This window comes from Carlito syrichta, unplaced genomic scaffold (assembly GCF_000164805.1).
Source record: "Carlito syrichta isolate Samal-C Ts95f unplaced genomic scaffold, Tarsius_syrichta-2.0.1 Scaffold316024, whole genome shotgun sequence".
NCBI classification, from domain to species: Eukaryota; Metazoa; Chordata; class Mammalia; order Primates; family Tarsiidae; genus Carlito; species Carlito syrichta.
The window spans coordinates 440229-460271 of record NW_007260120.1 but is presented as its reverse complement, the minus strand read 5'-3'; the positions used below and the strand labels follow the sequence as shown (position 1 = coordinate 460271).

Genomic DNA, 20043 nt, shown 5'->3' with positions numbered 1-20043 from the left:
CCTGCTGGGCTCCGGTGATCCTTCCGCCTTAGCCTTCCAAGTAGCCGGAATTACAGGCATGTGCTACCATGCCCAGCTGACTTTTTGATTTATTGTAGAGATGAGGTCTCGCTGCCCAGGCGGGTCTCGAACCCGCGGGCTCAGGCAATCCACTCACCTCAGCCTCCCAAAGGCGCGGGATTACAGGTTGAGCCACCGAGCCCAGCTCAGGAGCTATTTCTACACCTGTGAGAAGCAGCAGTCCCCCACTTGTGTCAGGATCGTAAACTCACGTTCCCCCAAGGGCTGGGCAGTTAATATGAGTGAGTAGCATGCTGGGAGCCCATCCATTTACTCGTTCTTCATTAAATACTTGGTTTAATTACTCAGTCTTTTCTTTTCCCTTGGGGAGGAATGGCACCAGTACAAAAGACTATTATCATAAAAAAAGTGCAAGAACTATTTTTCACTTTTTTTTTTTTTAATTGGAGTCTTACTCTGTCTCTCAGGCTGGAGTGCAGTGGCATGTTCAGGGCCACCCCAGCCTCAACTGACTGGGCTTAGGCGATCCTTCCGCCTCAGCCTTCCATGTAGCTGGAACTACAGGCACATGCCACCACACCTGGCTAATGTTTTTTTTTTCTTTTTTTTTCTGTAGAGACAGGGTCTCACCAAGTTGCCCAACCTGGTTTCAAACCTCTGGGCTCAGGCACCCCTCTTACCTCGGAGGCTGAGTTGAGAGGATTGCTTGAGCCCATGGGTTTGAGACCAGCCTGGGCAACTTGGTGAGCCCTCATCTCTACAGTAAATCAAAAAATTAGCCAGGCGTAGTGGTGCAAGGCTGTAGTTCCAAGCTACTTGGAAGACTGAGGCAGAACGATCGCCTGAGACCAGCAGGTGGAGGCTGCAGTGGCCGTGAGCATGCCACTGCACTCCAGCCTGGGCGACAGAGTGAGACTCCAACTCAAAAAAAGAAAGAACCATCCTCAAACTATTTTTGAGGAAACACAGAACCCTTCCTGGCCTCTTGTATATTTTCTCAACCTTGATAGAGACTGTGCTTTAAAAAAAAATCATTTACTGTCCTCCCAATTCTACTATTAAAAATGAAACACACACACACATCCCAAATGTGGTATGGCAGCCACATCAACGGGTATGAATGTAATGTAGCAAATACTAGAACAGGGAAAACCCCAACCAGTAAAGGCCTGAGTGCAGGCACTGAGTCAAGACGGGATACTGAGATGCGAGAGAGCCACCTGGCTGATGGCTAGTGAGGAAGACTGTAGCCACAGGGCAGCAGAGGAATGTGCATGGCTAAGTGGGGTTCCTATCCCCCGTGGGACAGGACCCTCTTCCCAAGCTGAGCACCCCAGGCAGGGGAGGGAAGGCCGTCCTCCTGGGCCCCCCAGATCTGGCACAGTGCCTGGCACATCTTAGGCGCTTATCTTGATTCTTGAACAACTGTACGACACATTTAAATGAACTTTCCGTTAAAAAAAATCTCCTATTAATTAATTCTGAGAGAAAGTTCATATTTTATTTAGCTTTACATCTCCCTGGTGCCTAATGCAGATTTTTACATATAATCCATACTCAGTAATTGTTGGATTTAAACAATTAACAAAGCAATGTCTGAGTACTGCGTAAAAGAACTGCTTTTGCCCAACTCTAAACCCATACACAGTTGGTTAAAACAGCTGTGCCTTCTTTTCATTGAAAAGTACAAGTTAGTCACTCCTGGGCTTAAAACCCACCAGTGACTCCTCACCCTAGAGAAAAGGCCAAAGTCATGATAAAGACCTCAAGGCCCTGCATCCCCACCCCGACCTGGTCGGCAACTTCTCCAAGAAGCCTTCTCCAAGAAACCTGACCAGCTGGTTTCAAACTGCACTCCATCTCGCTGTACAGCCCCATCTCATACTCGCATTCTCTGCTCCCTTCCTGACCACCTATCCCTGGCACTCATAACCATCCAATCTCCTACAAGATTTGTCAACTCTGCTCCCGACCAGAAGAGAATGTAAGCTCTCCAAGGACGGGACCCGGGTCTCTCTTGCTCACTGCCTCACCCCACTGTCTAGAACAGTGCCCGGCACAGAGTACGTTTCAACCAGGACTTGCAGAAGAAATTAGTTTTTCTATAAAACAGTAAAACCACACAGCAGAATTTGCCGTTTACTTTAAAAAGCCCCTTTCTCTGTTTTATCATTGTAATGAGATTAAAACACACGGTTTTGTATACGTGCTCAAAATATGGCTTGCTGGCCTCTTGGTAATGACCAAAGCTGACTTTGGCTAGCAAGTTGCACCGGGGCTCTCCCACACAGAGCTTCTGAGGCACGCAATTCACAGAGGCTCTTCTGTTTACATTTGGCAGTAAAACACAAATATCGATGTTAGAATGAACTAATCTGAAGCAGAGTTCTTGCTTAAGGTTACATTTCAATGCACACTACAAAAGAAAAATATTGATAGAAATTTTAATGGCCACAGTTTACATCTCATATACCAATAGAAAAAGTTTTAAAATTCCTTAAAAGTTACTATTCACTGTACAATTGTAGATGATGACTAAATACTAGACCACATCTATACATAACACAAAAGTGCACATTTCAGACCAGAGTTACATGGGCTATTCTGTAGAAATTTTCTGTTGCTATTTCTATACACACAGACTTCACAAAATACCAAGATGTTATTAGTCACTGACCGGTGTATCTCTTCTCCTTATTTATGACAACATGTGTTCCTTACACTGTCAACAATAATTCAGTTTGACCTTTACCGTATTGTAAAGAGCTACCTTCTAGAAGCCCTCTCTGGCTTTAGCCTATCGGGCTGGAAGTACAGAAAAGAGAAAACAGGTTATAAGGAATTCATTCACCCTGGTTTTGTTTTTGAGTCAGGGTCTCACTCTGTTACCCAGGCTAGAGTGCAGTGGCAAGATCATAGCTCACTGTGAGTCCTCCCACTTCAGCCTCCCAAGCAGCTAGGACTACAAAGTGCAAGCTATTATACTTGCCTGATTTATTTTTAATTTTTTTATAGACAAGGTCTCACTATGTTGCCCAGGCTGGTCTCAAACTCCTGGGCTCCAATGATCCCATCTCAGCCTCCCAAGTTGCTGGTACTACAGGAATGAGTCACCATACATTCATCTTTTAACTAACAGCACTAATATTTATTGGGCCTCTGCTATTATACACTCACAATTATACTCAGTAGAACAGACAAAATAACAGAGACACTCAGTTCAGGTTGCTAAGGTCCATTTCACCTCTTCTACAGAAAAGAATGTAACTCTACTTTTACAGCACAATCACAGCTCAAGAAACTGTGGCAACTTTCCATAAAATCTAAGATAAAACTAACAACGAAAACTAAGGTTTGTGGATTCATGGAATTTTCTCACATGCAGCTTCGACAGCAGCCTCTTGGAGGACAATTATCCCATCACCTCTTCTTCATATGCTTGACACTTTGACACCAAAAAAAGAAAAGGTACAGTTTGCCAGAAGAATTACTTTAACTAGTTGAGTCCTCTGTTATATAATAATGTTTTACTTAGTAATAACTATTTAACAAATTGAAAGTCAAAAGCCCCAACAGGATGGTCTTTCAACAAACTGAAAAATTTCTCATCAGTGTCTTCTTCAAGTACTCTTCAGTTCAAGTTTTAAATGAAATATTTCTGGAATATTATGTCATGTTATTTTCCAAGTCAAAAGTCTCTGTATTATCCCTTCCTAGAATTTTCATACTAGGAATTATCTTAGAGATCACTTAGTTCAGGACCTTTATTTTATAGACAGTGAGGTGGAGGCCCAAATAATTCAGCAGACTTGTTGCTCTTTCTTTTGTTCAACAATGTTCCTCCACAAACACTCAGCACTTTAGAGATTAGAAGAACCAAATGACACCACTGGGAGGCTAAAGCCACTTGGCCATTTTTACAGAATCCTAGAGCAAAAGGCCTCTGAGATCACAGAGCTATAAATTCCTATAAAAAGACTCAATTCTCGCTACATCATCCTCAAACTCATCATCCAGTTTACATAAGCATCTAAACAAGCAACAGCAAATGCCACTTTTTAATGAGCTCAACTGCTGGAAAAGACTCATCTTTTGATCTGAAGGCTGTCTCCAGTAACATCCTCTTATCCGCCTTCCTTCTGTCTTCTGGAGTTAGGAAGACTGACATAAACAATGTAAATGCTTTTCTGTGAGATCATTTCCAAACATGTGACAATGATCACATCCCTGCAAAGCCTAATATCCCTAGATTATTCAGTCATTTGCCTAAGGCCTGCTATCCAGGCCTGGTATTACCCCAGGTACAATCTAACTCATCTACGTCCTTTGTAAAATGCAGCACCCAGAACTGCCTGGAAATGGTTGTATCGGTGCTCGGTAAGTGTAAACATCAACTCTCTTGGCCTGAACACTGTATTTCTAGTAATCTCACCTACAAATAGATTGCATTTTGACAGTCATGTTACATTGTTGATTTAAACCGCATCAACTCAAGCTATAAGGTGAATGGCATGGATCTCTTCATCCTCAACACAAGAGGCAGGAACTTAACCTGCAAGTGCCTCCCTTCAACTCTTTCCCTGTTATTCAGGCAGTCTCTTGCCTGAACAGGAAAGTTAATTCTGTCCATTCCACATCCTGGGGAGTCATTCTCACCTATATCACAGAAACTTAATTCTTTCGCAGAGCTGCTGCTAAGATAGAGGATGGGTAAACTACTTCCTGATTCCAAGTTTCCAGGTAAAATTGTCAAAGTTGACATTTCTTTTTCCTTAAAACATTTAGAAATCCATACTTATGAAAGAGTCCTATCAACACTCGGCTGTTTTCTCTTATTTGCCAATGAAACACGAGGGCAGAAAACTTGGAAGAAAGGCGTTTAATCTGAATTCAGAATTCACAGAACTCAGTGTAGCCACCAAAGTCTGCTCAAAGCAACATAAATTCATTCCAGTATTTATAGTAAAACAGGTATTGTCTTAACTATTGATTAATAGTAATTACGTGTCTTGTGACCATTACTTAGTATCTTTTCTTTTCTTTTTTTTTTTTGAGTTGGAGTCTCACTCTGTCAGCTAGGCTGGAGTGCAGTGGCACACTCACGGCCACCCCAGTGTCAACTTGCTGGGCTCCGGCGATCCTTCCAACTCAGCCTTCCAAGTAGCTGGAACTACAGGAACGCACTACCACGCCTGGCTTATTTTTTGATTTATTGTAGAGACGAGGTCTCGCCAAGTTGCCCAGGCTGGTCTCGAACCTGCAGGCTCAGGTAATCCACTTGCCTCGGCCTCTCAAAGTGCTGGGATTACAGGCTGAGCGATCAAGCCTGGCAATTTAGTATCTTTTCTAATAAGAGTTTAGATCCCAAGCACTGATGACATTAGCCAGTGTTCATACTGCATCAATCCTGCCATTCTTTCAAGTTACAATGCCTTTAAGCAATTTGGGGCTGCTTATTTTCAAGTTGGCTACAGTTCTTCACTTACAGGAGTTTTGATTCACAAGACTCAACCTAATAATTAATATTACACACAAATTGGATTCAAAGATATAAAAGAAAGCAGTTATTTAAGGACTAAGGTAACTGACACATTCTTGGGGTTTTGGGGTATTTCAGCAGAGCCCATTTCTTATCTAGATCAGGTGGTGCAGTTTTTCTTATTTATCAGGAGCTCATTGTAGATGGTTGTGTTCCCTTCAGTACCAGCAACAGTTATTAGATATAAGGGCAGTAAAAGGGGGACACGGAAAAATGCTCGCTTTTAAGTTCAAGGGGCTTCTACGTTTAGCCCAATTCAGCTTGATACAAGTTCCTAAGTCTTTTCCAAATGACTATCTAATCTAACCAAAATGGTCTCTTTTCAGCTTGTAACATCAAATCTGTACTAAATCTGTGAACCAAAACTCCCATTTCTGATCCTGGCTTGAGAGAGAGCCATTAGATGAAATAAGTCATTTTTATAAAAGCTGGCCAAGCAAAAGGTTACAAGTAAAAGGCTGCTTAAAAGAAACTGTATGAACAATTCTAACAATCATTATATTTTAACATAAAATAAACACTGGATAAAATGAAAACCACACCAATCAATAATTTGTGAAAGATTACAGATTTAATTTTAGCCTACAACTACACTTTGTTCTCATCACTATTTCACTTTTTATTTCCTATACTTTTCTTTATGTGTTTAGCGATAGGGTTACAAAAGGGAGCTACAAAGAGGCCAGTGGCCAACCGTGCCTGAAGGCTAACAGGGCAGATAACAGCCAGGGCTGGGGAGAGGTGCTGATAAGGTCAGAATTTCCTAACAGCTAGTCTAAGACTGCAGGCTATGTGCAGGGTATAACTCAATTGTTATCTCGAGGGATGTACTTTACAGCAATAGAGGGTTTGTGCTGGTGAAATCTCTTCATCACTGATGCGCAGATTATCAATATAAAATAATCAGTAAAACTGTATTTTTTAATTAAGGTTTATTGCTTCAGTCTCTTTCAAATAATTTTTTGATGCTTAAACTTCTATAGAAAAATTTATAAAGTTCCATAGACATCAACAATTTATAAATTCCAAGGGGCTTTTGGATAGCTGTTATTTTTTTTAAACACTATCAAAAAAATTTCACTTCCCATTTTAAAAAAAAGTGCACACACATACACGAAGCTAACTGATCATTACATGCTCAGTCACAGTGACAGGAAAAAAAAAAACCTCACCACCATAAAAGGATGTCTGCATAGTCTCTCTTAAAACAGCATGCCACGGGTAACTTGCTTCAGTCTGGGCAAATACTGACTGCTACTACACGGAGATCTGAGCGAGCACTGATAGGTAAGTACAAGATATTTTGCTTTCTCAGCAAATTCTTTTGAGTTAAGAAAAACTTTGAAAGCGAAGTCTTAAGGTAAAAGGTAGAGGAAAAAGAGTCTATTTAATAACAAGTTACCAATATTTCTAACAAAAATTATATTAGTAAGAGTTTAGACTCCCTGGTAACTGTCAGTTAGTTAGCCTCTTTAACCTAATTGAAAGCAATGGGTCATGCCAGAAATATCTTTGCCAAAACATAGGGCTTACTGTGTACACTGCTGTGTGAACTCACATAGACAAAAAACAGTATCAAGTATAAATCAGCAAATAATGCCAATATTTCAGGATACTTTAATATGCAGTCATTGCGTCTTACTATTTGACCACCTATCTAAGTATGCAAGGTCTTTTCTGTATTTAAGATCATCAGGATAGAATGAATCCCAGTAGTAGGATTCATTTTGGGCTAAAGCTTTAGATACAAAAATAGTACTTTTTGGTTTAAAAAAATATTTTACCAATTTACCCTCCTATCAGCAAAGAATAAGTCTGGGCTTTGCTGCCCTTAGTCAATATAGGTATATTAATTTTAAATAGAAACTAATAATTAGATAAGTGAAAAAAAATCTGTTGTTTGGTTTATATTTATCTGATGATCAGTAAGACTGCACTTGTCTCCATATATTCTTCTAGAACTTCTCTCCTTGAAAAAGAAATCACAATAAGTTATATGCAGTGATCTGCCAGCTAATGTCCAGGTTGGGAATGGAAATAATAGAACTCTTGGCAGATACAAGCTGTGAAGAGACTTCCTCTGAAGGAAGGTGTGGGTTTTCTGTGTTTTCTATTCTTGGTGTCACTCTGAGAGCAACATGGTACAAGAGTTAAGAGCAAGGGCTTTGGGATCAGGCTCAAACTGTGTGGCCTCACACAAGCTGCTTAATGTCTCTGGCTTCAGTTGTAAAATCCTTATACCACTGCCTCTCAAAGTAAGTGCCAAAAAACAGTGTGCTATCATTTTCTTCCCATCCCTCTGCCTGTTCAACTACCAGAGGATGAATCCAAGAGTATGTTTCCTTATCCTATCATTTCTGTGGGAACTGTTTTGCTGGAACTTATCTGCAGAGCTTTACTTTGTGGACTATTTTGCATGAAGACTCTGAATCTAGTGGATGGGCATACATCTAACTGTGCGTACTGAAAGGACTCCGTACTTGTTCGTAAGTTAGTGCATGTTTTCTCTCTGGGGGTTCACTGTTCTTTGGGGGCATAAACCTGAAATGAGCACACTGCTCCATGAAGCACCCTCACTCACATGCTCACAAGTTATGTGGGTGGCGACGGTGATGATTCCTTGTGTGAGTTGCTTTCATTTGGCCTCCGAGAACTTATTAGTGCCATGGCCAGTCATTTAACAAAATAAATACTAACTCAGGTCATTCTAAGACTTTCAATCATTCATTTATTCCATGGATATTTACTAGATATCTACTGTAGGCTGGTTCTGCACCTCTCTCTGGGATAAAACACTGGATGGGATAAAGTCCTCATCCTCAAGCAGTATACATGTCAAAGGTTTACCACCTAATCAAGGAGTCTGCAAGGGCTATTTTTCTCTCCGCCACAGCTAACGCTGCTGGAGTTGTTCAAAGGCCCTGGATTGTGGTGTGTACTGAGAATATGCAGGAGTTTGAGAAGATTATCAGCTTCTCAAGAAGTCTGTGAAATCTTGGGCATCAATATAATGCATGTGAAAAGCCTCTGAAAACTAGCGGAAACACAGATTCTTGTGATATTCTGGAAGCCCAAAGAGAAGAAAAAACATATTTTGTTAAATATCTGCAAATATATACCTAAAATAAATATCTAAAAAACAGCATAAAAATAGTTAGCATAAAAGCTATTCTAGGTATTCACCATCTTTTTTCACTTGAAATTTCAGTCTAAATTGTTTTATTATCATAGCAGTGTTAAAAATAGCAAAATCTAAATCCACTTACAAAAACCTTTACTTACCTTAAAATATGCTACAAATACATTACTGAATTCCTTCATTTAAACTATCATCTCTCCCTTTCTTCCCCAGCCCTTCTTGTTCCTTTAGACAGATATGAGCTGGTACTCAACTTTACTTGTTTTCTACCCATAGTATCAGGTCATGTTGGAAACAGGTGCTAGAGATAAAATGTATTGTGCCTAATGTGATTTTTGAAGTCAAACTGCCTGTGTTTGAATCCTGATTCTTAAGAGCTGTGTCATCAGGCAAGTCACTTAAGTGCTCTATGTCTCAGTTTTACTATCTGTAAATGGACTTGTCCAATTTTTGAGAGGATTCAGATTGAATGCATGGAGAGTGTTCAGTGCCTGGAGCACAGTCTGTGGAAATTAGGTGCTTAGTAATATTGGTTATTATTATTCATCAAGGGCCTACTGTGGCCTAATAAAGAATCTTTCATTGAGGACCAAGAAAGCTGGGATTTTGCTATTTAACTAGTGGATATTTGTTGAATATCAATCATGTGTCAGCTCGAGATATAAGAAATCAACAACGCACAGTACCCCCGCACAGTACTTCACAGGCTCATGGGAGATAGGAAAGACATCACCACCACAGACACTACTGCAGAGTACAGTGCCCAGCAAAAACACCCATACCGCCTTGGGATGGGGTCGGAGGATGGAAAATCAGGAAAGCTCCCCGGCCACGTGGAAGTCGTCTCGAAGGAAAGCAGGAGCTGAGGATGCGGGACGGGGGCAAGGGGCATCAGAAAGAGGGAAGAGTGTCGCCAAGCTTAGGGAACTTGGGACACTCAAAGACTGCAAGTAATTTAGCACAGCTACAGCCAGAACACGATCAGAGGGGAGAGGCCTGTGACTAGCTGAGGAAGGAGTGGAGCCCGATCACAAAGGAGCCTGTGAGTCATGACACAGAGTTTGTGTTCCACCCAGGGTTTGGTGGGCCCTGGGTGAAGGGCCTGGAGAGGGCTGCTGCAGTGGCTTCAGAGAGAAGCGCGGGTGGCCCAAGGCGGTCCGAGGAGCAGGGGGAGCACGCAGACGGGCAGAGGGACAGACGGATGTGAGGCAGAGCGGAGGCCGGGGCACAGGCCTCTCCCTGATGGAGGCCGCGGGTGAGGGAGGACAGAGCCCCGGACACCTTCATCACGCCTGCCCTGGGCACCTCAGGGAGAACCCTGAGTGAACGGCCAGACTGATCTGGAATCCGGTTTATCCCTAAAATAAGGATATTTAATATTCCTACCTCATCTCCACAAGATAACAAAAACAAAACCAGATCTGAAACTCCTCTGGCTTTAAGGGGAAAGGTACACATTATTTCTAGAAATCTTTTGGACTCAGAGAAGAAACACTACAAGGACAAGGAACTTCATTGCAAAGAGTCTTTTTATATTGTGCGGTCAGTTATCCTACATAGAGGGTCCAACAAATCATGCCACATGGAAACACAGACTATCTTTCTTGCACTATTACCATGAGATTCTTTAGTTGCTTACAGTTTCCTAAGCATTATTTCATCGTCATCTTCAATAACTGCCACACCTTCCCAGTCAGTCGCCAAAAGCCACACACGGAATAAATGATCAGTGAAAGGTGAAAGAAAAATGGAATGTGAAACCCCAAATGTGCAAGTGGGAGTTTAACCAATGAACCCCACCGCCCAGGCACCCTTCACTTTCCAGCACTTCCAGGGGACACGTCTACAAAGCTGAAGTGGGTCTTCACTCGGTGCTCACTGGGTCACATACCACACGAGGTACAGAGAGGAAACTGCAGACTGGCAAACACTGTCTTTTTCTGCCTTGAGGAAGTCCTCTGTGCTCGGTCCCATAAATGACCTTCTCAGACCTGCTGAGGGATGGCCTGAACTGGCTATGCCATGGCAGCGGCAGGGTCCCAGAGCTAACCGCTCCTTGCTAAAGCTGCCCCACTTCCATGGGCCAGAGAAGCAAGCACCCCTGGAGGCAGGGAAGTCTCCAAACCAGGCTGACCACAGTCAACCCTACTCTGAATATCATCGCTCTGGTATATGTAATTTTTTGGAAGGATAGAGGGAACACTGTCTCAATCCTTCTAGAAAATGAATCATGGCCACAGACATAGCTGTTGACTTAGACTCAAAGCTGGCCGGGGGAAAAAAAGCACTTTACAGTTTACAAAGATTTATTTAACAGGTTCATGGGGGTGCTACTAAGGCAGCTGGTTAGCAATGTATTGGAGTGGACAATCTGACTTCACCCAGCGCGTGCCAGGGGGCTGTGACTGTTGGCCACAGCTAGGTTCCACACCAGGAACTCACGTTTTCCATGTCCATTATACAGGCAAATAGCACCCGCAACAGCTCAGGTGATGACTGTTCAGGTAACTAAAAAGGAGGTGAGAAACATTTTGATTGAGTGCCAGGATCCAGTGTGAGTGACACTAAACGAAACTCAGATGCCCGTGTTTGAACAAGAACAGGGAGGCTTTTTCAAATAATTGACAAATACTTATGAAACTAGGTAACCAGAGGAAGATGTAACAGATGATTTCTTTCTTCCATGGAGATGGATGTTTTGTTTTCAAGGGAACTGAGACAGCCTCAGTCCCTCACCCTGATACATCATGTCTGTCTTTATTTCCTCATAGAACCATATCCTTGTTATTCCAACCAACCCTGAGCCTTTACCTTCCCCTCCTTTCCCAATGATTTTATTTCTCTCTCCTCCAGAAATTTTTCCTCAATCTTAACCTTTCCTCAAAATTGCCAAACGACAGTGCGTATCCACACAAATCAGAGAAAAGATCAGGTCAAAAACACTCATCATTTCTCAACACACACATTAATTACTGTGTGTCCAAATCTTGGTGACCCCCCTGCTTGTTTTTGAAAGTGTGCTGCTGAAAGTTCCTCCTTGGTGCATCCCCTGTGGTCACTGAGTCAGGTCACCTCAGTCGGGCCCAGAGCAGACTTGACACACATTGAAGTCACCTCCAATCAATGATCACTTCAGCACGACTTGACCTAACCACGTCATTACTCATGTCTGAACTCCTAGGTTAGCCTCTTTTTAGTTAAGGTGGTGATGATTATTGAAATAAATAATTATTAGGGGCAAAGGTAACATTTCAGGAATCTTAAAGCAAAAGCCAAAAGCTGTTATTCTAGTACCAACTAAAACCTTGAATATGGTAAAGGGTTTGTTCTGTTTCTGCCATGAATAAAAGCTAAAAAAAAAAAAAAAGAAAAAGGAAACTTTAATTATCCAAGTAAGTAAATTAGGATCACAGAAAGGATATGTATCCTGTGAAAAATCAAAAATGGCTCCAAGTTGGTATCCAGGGTAGATATCTCCAGAGCATAAATTACATTAGAGTTTAGACATTTTTCTTAAATACTAATAAATGAGTTTTGGGGGGGCCTTTTATTTTTTTTCTTCTTTGTGGCTAGAAATAACCTGTCAGCTCATGTCAACATGTCCGGTTATGCAAAAATGAGATGATAATATCTCAAGACATGTTAGCAACTCTATTAGCAATGGAGTAAATTCTAGAGAAAACACACTCAAGGCCACTTCCAAAAATATAAGGAAAAGTACTATGGAAGATATTTTGCTGAGGAAGGAACTTATTGTTTTACATGTTTGGATAACAAGAAAGTTAAAAGGATCAAATACTGTATTGCAGAGCAAAACTGGAATTGTCGCTTTGTTTTTCAGTAGAAAGAGGAGAATGGTGTAGATAGCTTCCAGGGTGGCCGCCAGATGGTTCATTTCAGGAGGAATGGGTGTCTAAAGACCAGAAGACCCCTGACTAAACCCTGAAGAAGTAACACAGCCCGGTCACTATCTGTGCGCTCAGGGAAAAGGTCACCGTCCTGACTCCTGTACCTCAGTGTGGAGCACAAAGGACAGCATGGGGATCACATGTACCTTGTCATTAGAAAGCATTATGAGGAAGTTCTCATTTGAATATTAGTGTTCTAAGGAAAAAAGATTGAGAATAAACACTTCTTTGGGCTTTTCCCCAAGCAATACAATGACAAGTGACGATACTTTCAAGTTTAACTCAGTATGTGTACATACTTAACATGCCAGAAGCTGCTTCCTAATAAAAATTAAAATATGAACTACTTAAAATATATCTAAGAACAAATGTAAAGTTATCCCCTAAATGGTTAAAAGAGGAATTTACGATCCAAAGGTTGACACAGGTGCTCTGCATGGACACAGCGAGCAGAACATGCTATGTAACTGAAGGAACACCGAAGAGGACACCTCGCTCAGACAACAGCACACGCTCAACATTATACATTCATCCTTCAGTGCCAGACCCTCTAATAGGAAAAGGCATCATTTCTCTGTTCCCAGGATCTGGCATGTGGGAAGGTGAAGGACAATTTTTGCTGAATAAAAGAATGGAGCTAGTTCAAGTTTCAGGAAGAAATCCTGAAGATTATTAACAGAAGGTGTAAAGTAATCTCTCTGAGGAAGATTATAATAAATTGGGATTGGCAGATATAAGAACGGGATAACAACAATCAAATACACGAATTTGGAGATCATAAAATTGGCTAAAACTACTGTATGCGTAACACAGGATAGATATAAGCAAGAACTAAAGAGGCATACGAGCATTACCTAGTAGAATCAACCTTTGAGAAGTTACTAAATATCCAAAATGAGCATATTTCAAAACAACCTAAGTTTCCTTTACTCAAGATCATTTCTGAGCCATCCCAGTTACATGTCCACATTCTGCAGTACCTTTACGTGCCTTTCTTTGGTCAACCCTAGCACAGTGGTGGTCACCTCAAAGTCTTCCCCTCAGGGCTCTATGATATGTGGCTCCAGGTGGCTTCCTACTTGGGAAGACACTTCTCCTGGAAATGGGCACCTGCTCCCTTAGGAAGAGTTGTCCTCTGCTATGGAGTACCTGGGCCATGTTGTACCTGTGCTCTCTGTGTTGATAGGTAAGGATGGTCCTCAAGGTCTGTCTAGACCACTTTGAAACCACAAATGCTCAGTTCCTCAAGAGCAGTATGAAGCAGCTTCCTCTGCAAAGGACTGGACATCACAGAGAAGGATCCAGCAGGAGGGACCTCTCAGAGTCTCAGTTTCCTCACCTGGAAAGTAGGCAGGGGTGGCAATACTCAGCTCACAAGGCTGCTTGTGAGGTTTCCACATGACAGGATTTAAAGGCAGGCGCCTAGTGAGTTGATACATAAATCTGAAAAAACAACCCTGAAAGGCAAGCTTTGAAAAGTATGTTAGATGACAGAGCTTTTGCAAAAAGAGCAAAAGTTTTTCCCACATGTTAAAAAACATCATTTACCTATTGATTTATTTCAATTTATGTTGTATTAAAATGTAGAATATAGGGATAAAATTATGTTGTACAAAATTACGTTTTGCATATATATCCAAAATTACTCGTACAAAATTGTTTTGGCATATTTATCCATGCAGACATCTTTGTGTGTGTGTGTCTGTGTCTGTGTGTGTGTGTGTGTGTGTGTGTTTGCTTTTTCTCCCAAAAGTGGCATGTTGTGCAATCTGCTTTCCTCACTCATTCCCTGTCAAGAAACAGGCATCTATACTGTCATATTCAGTGACTACATGGTATTCCACCATATGGCTATACCATAAAATACTTAACTAATCCCCTAATGAAAGATATTGGAGTTGCTTGTAAATTTTTGCTTTTATAGTTAATAATGTGTTAAACACTCTTGAACGTGTTCTGAAACCCTGGCCATTTCTGCCTCTACTGCATGCTATATTTCATTCAGTGTTGCAGTCAGACACCCACTTATCACTGGCACCTTCTTCTGAGTCTTGCTTTAGCATCCCTTTCTTAATTTCTACAATAATAATTATTAATATGGAAGATTCTCAGATGCCACAGCAAAGTTTTTATTCCTGCCATGTATTTTAAGGCATTTCCCGTGACCTACTTTAAAATACTCTGAAAACATATGTTCAGATTTTCAGAAAATAAAACATTTTCACAGAAATTAGAAAAATACTAATAAAAGTAGTTCTTGATGTCTGTTCCTAACTCACAACCCTTGCCTAGAATTTTCGCCAGAATAGTCTTAATTCCTGAAAAGTTGCTTCTCACACGAAGCCTTTCCCAAATGAATGGAAAAGCTTCCCCTACTTTCATTCCACAATGCAGTCCCCAAGAGGTCCTGCTTAAGAACTACGCCATTCTTTTTGCCTATGCAGAATATAGTCTACATCCATTGTCTTTTGTTTTCTACTTCACTAATTGCTGTAATTATCTTTATTATTTTCTTCTTTCTTTGGACAAACTCAGTTCTTTTCTATTTTCCTGAGCTGTATATTTAACTTATCTATTTTCAACCCTTTCTTTTTTAAATAAATGCATCCAAGGCTTTACATCGATCTCAGATTAATGCCTTGGCTGCATCCCACAGTTTTCACAGGTGGTATTTTTGTCATTTCGTTCTAAACATTTCAGAATTTCCATGATGATTTCTTCTTTAACCCATGAGTTCCTCAGAAATCTTTTTTTAGTTTCCAAATGTATCCTTTTATCATTGGTTTCTAGTTTAGCTGCTCTGTAGTCAGGCAATGTGACCTGTTAAATGATTTTCTGAGCATTCTGAGAATCCTCAGATGATTTAGTACATGGTCAGACTTGCAGATGTGCTCACATGTCTTCAGCACAAATTCTGTAAGTTTTAAATCATGTTGAGTCAACTTCCTAAGTCTTCATCTCCTTTTTATCTGGCATAGTCTAATAGAAATGTGTTAAGAGCTCACATCAGAGTTGTGGATTTGCTAATTGCTCCATCAAATTCTGTCACATTTTGCTGTTACATGTATATGTCATGACTATTTTTATGCTCTTTATGGATTGTTCTTTTTAACTTTTGTTGTAACTTTCCTTATTCCTATTAATATGTAATTTGTTGTGAAGTCTACTTTTTCTGATGTAAACATTGCCATTCTACCTTTTTATTGGTTGGAATCTGCCTGAAATGTGCTTTCCCATGCCTTTATTTTCAACCTTTCTGAATCACTCTGAGTTACAGCTCTTTTTAAAAAAATCTAAACTAATGCTCTCTTTTAACAGGCATGGTCAACCCATTTAATTCTGTTGTGATGTCTACCCTCCTACCCTCTTATTTTGTGCTTTCTACCTACCATCCTCATTCTTTGCTTTTTCCCCATAGTCATCACCTTCCTGGTCTTCTCTTGGATAATAAAATGCTCTATTTCCATTTTTGATGTCTCTTGCTTTAGGTTATATGTCCAGATTGCAATGAAAAGCCTGTGAACACTATATGCAATGCATACCTTTAACGTGAGGGCAATACTCGGATAGCCCCCAGAGCCTGTGAGCATCACCGCTTTAAGGTGATTAGAAGGCAGTTAGCGGAGACCCAATTCATTTAACAAAGCAGGTAGAGAAGCAGATTTGTAGATGCTACTTTTGATCAAGGTAGGATAGTCTTTTCCAATGAATATACAGCAGCAGCACTTATATATGTTGAAAGTTTCCCTTCATTTTGGTGAATTCCAGGTGATATTTATGCACAGTCCTATCACAGAAATTATTTTTCTTCTAAAAATATATACATTTTATTGCTCTGCTCTCCCTGATTTTATTCAAGTGTACCCTCATATATGGAGCTTTATTGTAGGAGCTTTATTGTAGGAACTTTCCACTTTCAATTTAGAACTTGAAATTTGTCTTATCATTGTTTATAGCAAGAAAGGATTGGAAAGAATCCACATGTTCATCAAGGGAACAGCTAAGGCAAAGAACACATTAACACACTGGACTACTGGAATACATGCCCACAAAAAAATCTACACATAAAATGAATACATAGATTACACCGACATGAAAATGTTCAGTGAATAAGGCAGGGCACAAAATACCTCATGCATGATGCATGCTACTCTGTGCAAATATAGGAATGTGTCCTGCACGTACCCACGGAGCACCTTGGGAGTGAGAAAGTCTAAAAATTAGTTAATTTCCCCTTGAAGTAGCTTAAGTCTTTTTCTCTCTTATTTTCCTTCTTTCTTCTTTTTTGTCACTTTAGTCATGGTTATCGTGGTTGTCTTTTTTTTTTTTTTTTTTAAAGAAAACCTAACTTTCAGTTCCTAACATGGACTAAGCTTATTTCTCAAACTTTTAGGTTAACACAAATCAGATCACTGTGGTAAGTTCACATTTCACTACATCAATGTGTGACTGATTTCATTTCCTGGCAGTGATATACATTTGGGGAAAAAAAAAAAAAGTCTAACTGAAATTCAATTTAAATGCAAAGTCTAATGCCCATCTGAAATGTGGGGTGCTTTTCATTATTTTATTCTTAACCAATGATTCAGAAACAGGAAGGGGAATTTCTACCTAAAAAGTTAGTGTGTTCCCTTTTGTCACAAAAATGCATTTGTCCTACTTAGATGGTTCTATTTCCTTTGCCAGGGCTTGCCAAAACCACCAAATTGTGAGAGTAAAGAAATAAATTCATTCTCTGTTCTTCCAAACTGTTATCATATGAAGCCATATTATGTGTCATAGATTTTTTTGAAATTACATAAATCTTAATATTTAAAAAAACTATATATATAAAAAATGCTGTGAGCTAAATACATATATATATATATATATTTAAACTGATGAGCAATCAAACTGGGTGAATATGCTTTCAATTAAATGACCCTTCTTGTTTTTTTTCTAGAGACCTTGGTCCCCACCAATGGATATAAAAATGGCTGACAATTTTACTATACCCTCTACAGCTCCTCAGGGAAATGACTGTGACCTCTATGCTCACCAAGACACAGCCAGAATATTAATGCCTCTTCATTACTGCCTTGTCTTCATCATTGGGCTTGTGGGAAACTTGTTGGCCTTAGTCGTCATTGTTCAAAACAGAAAAAAAATCAACTCTACCACCCTCTATTCAACAAATTTGGTGATTTCTGATATACTTTTTACCACAGCATTGCCCACGCGAATAGCCTACTATGCACTGGGCTTTGACTGGAAAATTGGCGATGCTTTGTGTAGGATGACTGCTCTTGTGTTTTATATCAACACATATGCAGGTGTTAACTTTATGACCTGCCTGAGCATTGACCGCTTCTTTGCTGTGGTACACCCTCTACGTTACAACAAGATGAAAAGGATTGAACATGCGAAAGGTGTGTGCATATTTGTCTGGATTCTAGTATTTGCTCAAACACTCCCACTCCTCATAAACCCTATGTCAAAGCAGGAGCCTGAAAGGATTACATGCATGGAGTATCCAAACTTTGAAGGAACAACGTCTCTACCCTGGATTCTGCTTGGTGCGTGTTTCATAGGCTACGTGCTTCCACTTACAATCATTCTCATCTGCTACTCTCAAATCTGCTGCAAACTCTTTAAAACTGCCAAACAAAACCCGCTAGCTGAGAAATCTGGTGTAAACAAAAAGGCTCTCAACACAATTATTTTTATCATTGTTGTGTTTGTTCTCTGTTTCACACCTTACCATGTTGCAATTATTCAACACATGATTAAGAAGCTTTGTTTTCCTGATCTCCTGGAATGTAGCCAAAGACATTCATTCCAGATTTCTCTGCACTTTACAGTATGCCTGATGAACTTCAATTGCTGCATGGACCCTTTTATATATTTCTTTGCATGTAAAGGGTATAAGAGAAAGGTTATGAAGATGCTGAAACGACAAGTCAGTGTATCCATTTCCAGTGCTGTGAGGTCAGCCCCTGAAGAAAATTCACGTGAAATGACGGAAACGCAGTTGATGATACATTCCAAGTCTTTAAATGGAAAGTAAAAAGGAATACATTTTGCATTTACAGCAAAGTAAACTGTATGAAAAAGCTTGCAGGGCTTTTCTTATAAAGCAAAATGATCAACTTCCAATTAGGATTCTTTTAAATTCCTTTCATTGGGCAATTTTTCCCATCTTGGAAGTAAAGTCAAAGAAAGCAAAGTTCTATTGGTAAATGAACCAAAGGGAGGCTGTCTTCATAATGCTCAATGTGAAGGGGAAAGGTTTGTTTTTTTAAAGAAGTAATCATTAATGATTCCTGCCAATAACTTGGAAAAAGAAAAAAGACTAAATAGGTTGTATATAGCCAGTGTAAAAATGTGAATATCGTAACATTTATTTTTTGGTAACATATTTCTGAAGTCCCCGTTTCTTCCAATCTTAAATTTTATCCTCTCAATAACACCAGTCTTTTGTTTTGTTTTGTTCTGAGTCATAAAACTGTTTCAAAGAACTCTTTTGGAATAAAGAACAGGATGCTACAAAAGTGTGAGTATGTCCCTCATTGCTCACTATCAACTGTCAGCAGAGATACAGGGAAAACACAATTAGCAACAGATAGACCTGAACAGCAACATTATAAATGATGGTGAAGACTGGGGCAATGAAAGCAATCAGCTTCTCCCCAAATATCCAACATAGTCTTTCAGGGCCTGTTTAGGAATATGACAAGAATTTTACATGGAGGCACCCATGGGGAGGGAGTCTACTTGCTAAATTCTTCTGAGGAATAAAAAATATGCATATATGCTTGGTTTTCTTTGGGTCTCTAAGAGATCATTTCTCTTTTTTTCTCCAAGTTGATAGTACCTTGTATCTGTTGTTTAATCAGTTTAAGTTACCAGAAAGTATGTGTGTGGTGGTGGTGGTGGGGATTGGTATGGTAAGCAGTAAAAGATATAGTTGCTCCTTGTCTAAATAAGATAAGGAGTAAAATACAAAATTATAAACTTAATAGTTTCCAAGATTCATTACAACATTATATACTTGCTCAAATGCCTTAGTATGTGTGGCATAACGTGTGCAAGTAAGTACTCAATCTGTCTGTCAGTTCAAATTTGTTTTACCCCCGAAACTACTCCAAGACAATAACTATCTCTGTTGGCAATGATACCAATTTTGTTAACAGGAGGTAAAATTTAAAAAAAGAAAATGCTAAATCCAGAGTCACATTTTAAGTTTGTATTGGACTTTACACTCTGGAAATAATATTCCTTAAATTCTTATCTTACTCATTTTCAACTTTTACTCTGAAAGAAAATTTATATTGATTGTTGATTCAACACCATTTATTAATACTTTCAGATCTGCATAAAATTAATTTCACAAAGAGCCACCTGACCTCAAAGCCACTGTTGAAAACAGGCCCTGGTTTTTGTAACACCTTACGGAG

General features: G+C 39.9%; 2 protein-coding genes across 4 annotated transcripts in view; one reads left to right on the top strand and one right to left on the bottom strand.

Moving 5' to 3' along the window:
- The window catches only part of UBAC2 (UBA domain containing 2), a 172517-nt gene that overhangs the window by 71470 nt on the left and 81004 nt on the right, over positions 1–20043 (bottom strand). The window lies entirely within an intron of this gene.
- On the top strand, positions 6695–18805 carry GPR183 (G protein-coupled receptor 183). The gene is made up of 2 exons (XM_008073703.2): positions 6695–6847; positions 17550–18805. Exon 2 carries the CDS (start codon positions 17568–17570, stop codon positions 18651–18653), a length of 1086 nt encoding a protein of 361 aa, XP_008071894.1. The 5' UTR covers positions 6695–6847; positions 17550–17567; the 3' UTR covers positions 18654–18805.

Coding starts and splice junctions, on each gene's coding strand:
- GPR183 (XM_008073703.2), top strand. CDS start 17,568: ATGGATATAAAAATGGCTGACAATTTTACTATACCCTCTACAGCTCCT.